General features: G+C 44.9%; 1 protein-coding gene across 1 annotated transcript; it reads right to left on the bottom strand.

The window, feature by feature from the left end:
- Positions 1 to 621: 621 nt before the first annotated feature.
- LOC121939248 lies at positions 622 to 3234 on the bottom strand (the record flags this gene model as incomplete). The annotated part of the gene is made up of 6 exons (XM_042482323.1): positions 622 to 718; positions 1448 to 1570; positions 1849 to 1965; positions 2042 to 2097; positions 2181 to 2401; positions 2973 to 3234. Coding segments are annotated over 6 exons (876 nt in total), but the record flags the coding sequence as incomplete, so codon positions are not given.
- Between the last annotated feature and the right edge of the window lie 404 nt (positions 3235 to 3638).

Genomic DNA, 3638 nt, shown 5'->3' with positions numbered 1-3638 from the left:
GTTACAGCACGCAACGTTACAGCACGCAACGTTACAGCACGCAACGTTACAGCACGCAACGTTACAGCACCAAACATTACAGCACGCAACGTTACAGCACGCAACGTTACAGCACGCAACGTTACAGCAGGCAACGTTACAGCACGCAACGTTACAGCAGGCAACGTTACAGCAGGCAACGTTACAGCACGCAACTTTACAGCACGCAACTTTACAGCAGCAAACGTTACAGCACGCAACTTTACAGCACGCAATGTTACAGCAGCAAACATTACAGCAGGCAACGCAACGTTACAGCACGCAATGTACAGCACACAACCTTACAGCAGGCAACTTTACAGCACGCAACGTTAAAGCACGCGACTTTACAGTATGCGACTTTACAGCGCGCAACGCAACGTTACAGCAGCAAACATTACAACACCAAACAGTACAGCACGCGACTTTACAGCACGCAATTTTGCAGCATGCAACTTTACAGCACCAAACGTTACAGCACGCAGAAAAATGCAGGGAAGGTCGTGTGAATTTGGTGTCTCTAAATGTGGGACAAAACACACACACACACACACACACACACACACACACACACACACACACACACACTTCTATGACGGACTCTTACTCTTGATTGACAGGCACAAACAGGAAGTCTTTGGCAAAGATGTCGACTTGCCGCGTCCACGTCTTCACCCTCTGATGCCTCACGTGTCGGTCTCTGAGAAAACACAAAGAAACCCGCGTGAGACGGACAAACTCTGGACCCGAGACACAAAGACAAGCTTGAAAAGTCATGAAGCTTCGTCATCAGACTTTGTGTTGCAGATTTTAATTCTTTAAATTCACTTTAAACACGTAAAACTATTGATCACATCCTGTAAACTCATCAAGATAAAGAAGCACATTGTCTGCGTAAAGTGAGAACTTTTCTCTTCATATGAAACTGTGACAATAAAAGGGAATAATTATAGTTTGATTTGTAGAAAATATAGTCGAAATAACCAACTCGTCAATCTACAGAAAGTGTATCTAAAACTGTTGAGATATAAGGATCAAAACTAACGGCTTCATGGTTCAAAAGGAGTAAAAGATTTTCAGATTATTGGACAAAAAATGGAAACGTCACAAACCTTAACCACAAGAATGTGTCAAAATCACCAAAACGTTGCAGAAAACTGTGCAAAAAAGCCGAAACATGCCACCACGATGTCACATAAACTACAAAAACAACACAACTATACGCCAAATGTTCCAGAAAATGGCGCAAAAATGGCACCAGAACGGAAACACAAAACTTGTTCAAAAATGTGGAAATAACCCAAAGATTGTGAATTTCAGTCCAGAGATCGCTGACTGCTGTTGACTCCGTTAAACTCAGTCAAAGCTGATTATTGTCAGTGTCAGATCAATATTTCACACGTATTGATTTATGGCTGCTGACTCTTACGGGACGGAGGGGGCGTCGTCCTCTCCGGCGGCTCGCCGTCTGCTCAGCTGTTTGTAGAAGAAACTGCTGAAGACGTGACTCCTCTCAGGCACCGAGCCTCCCACTCCCTCCAGGAGGAGGAACCTGAGGAGGAGGAGGACACGGTGAGGACATGGTGAGGACATGGTGAGGACACGAGGAGGACCTGGTGAGGACACTCAGGAAGAGGTAACGTGCAGGCAGAGGGGAGATGCAGACGGGTAGGAGGTGCAGGAGGAGGGGAGGTGCAGGAGGAGGTAAGGTGCAGGCGGAGGGGAGGTGCAGGCGAAGGGGAGGTGCAGGAGGAGGGGAGGTGCAGGAGGAAGGGAGGTGCAGGCGGAGTTGAGGTGCAGGCGAAGGGGAGGTGCAGGAGGAGGACTGACTTGAGGTAGAAGTCGATGATGACATCGTTGAGGAACTCTCCTCCTCTCAGACAGGCCAGGTCCTCCTTAGTGACGGTGATCCGTCCTTTGGAGGGAGGAGCCGGGTACTGGATCAACCTGAGGAGCAGAAGGAGACACATCAGACCTCCTGCTCCTCCTCACACCTGGATGCAGGAGGTCCGGGTGGAGTTACCTGGAGGGGAGCTGCTGCAGACCGGAGCCCGTCTTCCTCCTCAGACTGGCTCTCACCTGGACCACAGAGAGAGGAGGTGAAGGAGGAGGGGAAGGAGAAGGAGAAGGTGAAGGAGGAACACAGGAGGAAGGAGTCTTACCGCAGAGTGTCCCAGCAGTCCCAGGAGGTGCTGGTCCAGAGGAGGAGGGCAGCTGTGGAGGAGCAGCAGGCCGTCGGTCCAGTCCAGAGGGGAGGAGGGTCCAGCAGAGGAGGAGCAGCCCCTCCTGTACTCCTCCATGTCCAGTATGGAGGCCAGAAGGGCGGCCTGGAGCTCCTGCAGCTGCTCCTTCAGCACCAGCAGGAGGAAGGAGCACACCGGACCTGAGGGAGCAGGAGGAGCCATTAACACCAGACTTCCTCCATAATTCATTTATATCATTTTACTCTGTTTTCTTTTTTTAGTTTTAGTGAATTTTAAGGAAATATTTTTTAAATTTTAAAATGTTGTTTTTTTTGCAATTAAAAAACAAAACTATTTCTTTATCTTTAAAAAATGGAGATTATTAAGTAAATATTTTGGCTTTTTTACCCTTTAACAATTGTGGTGATATTTTTAAAGAATAAGTTTTTGAGGATTTTCAAGAAAAAAAAAAGTTTTTTTCCCCCCTTTCAAGATATGTGGCAATCACTTAAATTTTTAAAAAACATTTGGTAATTTTTCAAGAAAAAAAAATTTAATTTGGCAATTGAAAAAAAATTAAGTTTTGTTTTTTTTTCCTTAAAAAATTTCTGGTGACTTTTCAAAACCATTTTTCAGAAACTGTCAAAACTGAAATTGTCTTTCAGGGTATATTTAGTTTTTCTGAATTTTTTCCAGGCCTGGAATCTGCTATTTCACATGACTTCTCCAGGTTTTCCAGGCAGTATGAACCCTTTACATGTCTGCATTTACCTGACGCGCTCTGGGCGGCGCTCTGGGCGGCGCTCTGGATGGCGGTCAGCTCCCTCTGCAGGACGTTGGCCTGAGCGTCACTCACCCTCAGGAAGAGCAGCGAGGGGGCGGGGCCTTTCCAACCGGCCAGCAGAGTCCCGCCCCTGGCCACGCCCCCGTCCCAGACGCCGTAACCCTGAACCTGAGACGCCACCACGCTGACCTCGCCCTCCTCTGATCCTGACAGACGCACGATAACAATCACTTCCTGTTTATGTTTTAACTCCGTCAGAGACGAAAATCAAAATCACAACGAATATTTGCTCTGTTAGCGTCATCAGATTATATAAAGAAATTTTTTTTTAAAAAAAACCTCACATTTACAATCTCAAGATAAACTGGAAACATTTTGAAAGAATTAAGTTGAATATTTTTAGAAATCGTAGCAATTTTCTGAAAATATTCTAATAATAAAAAAATCTAAATATTTCTGAGAAGATTTTTTTTTTTTAAATAAAGTATTTTGACATAAAAAACTGTGCCATTTAAGAGTTTAAATATAATTAGCGAAATATAAAGTATCATCACAAGAACAAACATCGCAGTATTTTAAGAAAATGATTCTACCGGAAGTCGTAATTTTTCACAACAAAAAACTCAATATTTCTATCAATCTCAATAATGATG

This window comes from Plectropomus leopardus, unplaced genomic scaffold (assembly GCF_008729295.1).
Source record: "Plectropomus leopardus isolate mb unplaced genomic scaffold, YSFRI_Pleo_2.0 unplaced_scaffold4390, whole genome shotgun sequence".
Lineage (NCBI taxonomy): Eukaryota > Metazoa > Chordata > Actinopteri > Perciformes > Serranidae > Plectropomus > Plectropomus leopardus.
This window is presented reverse-complemented; position numbering and strand designations above follow the sequence as displayed.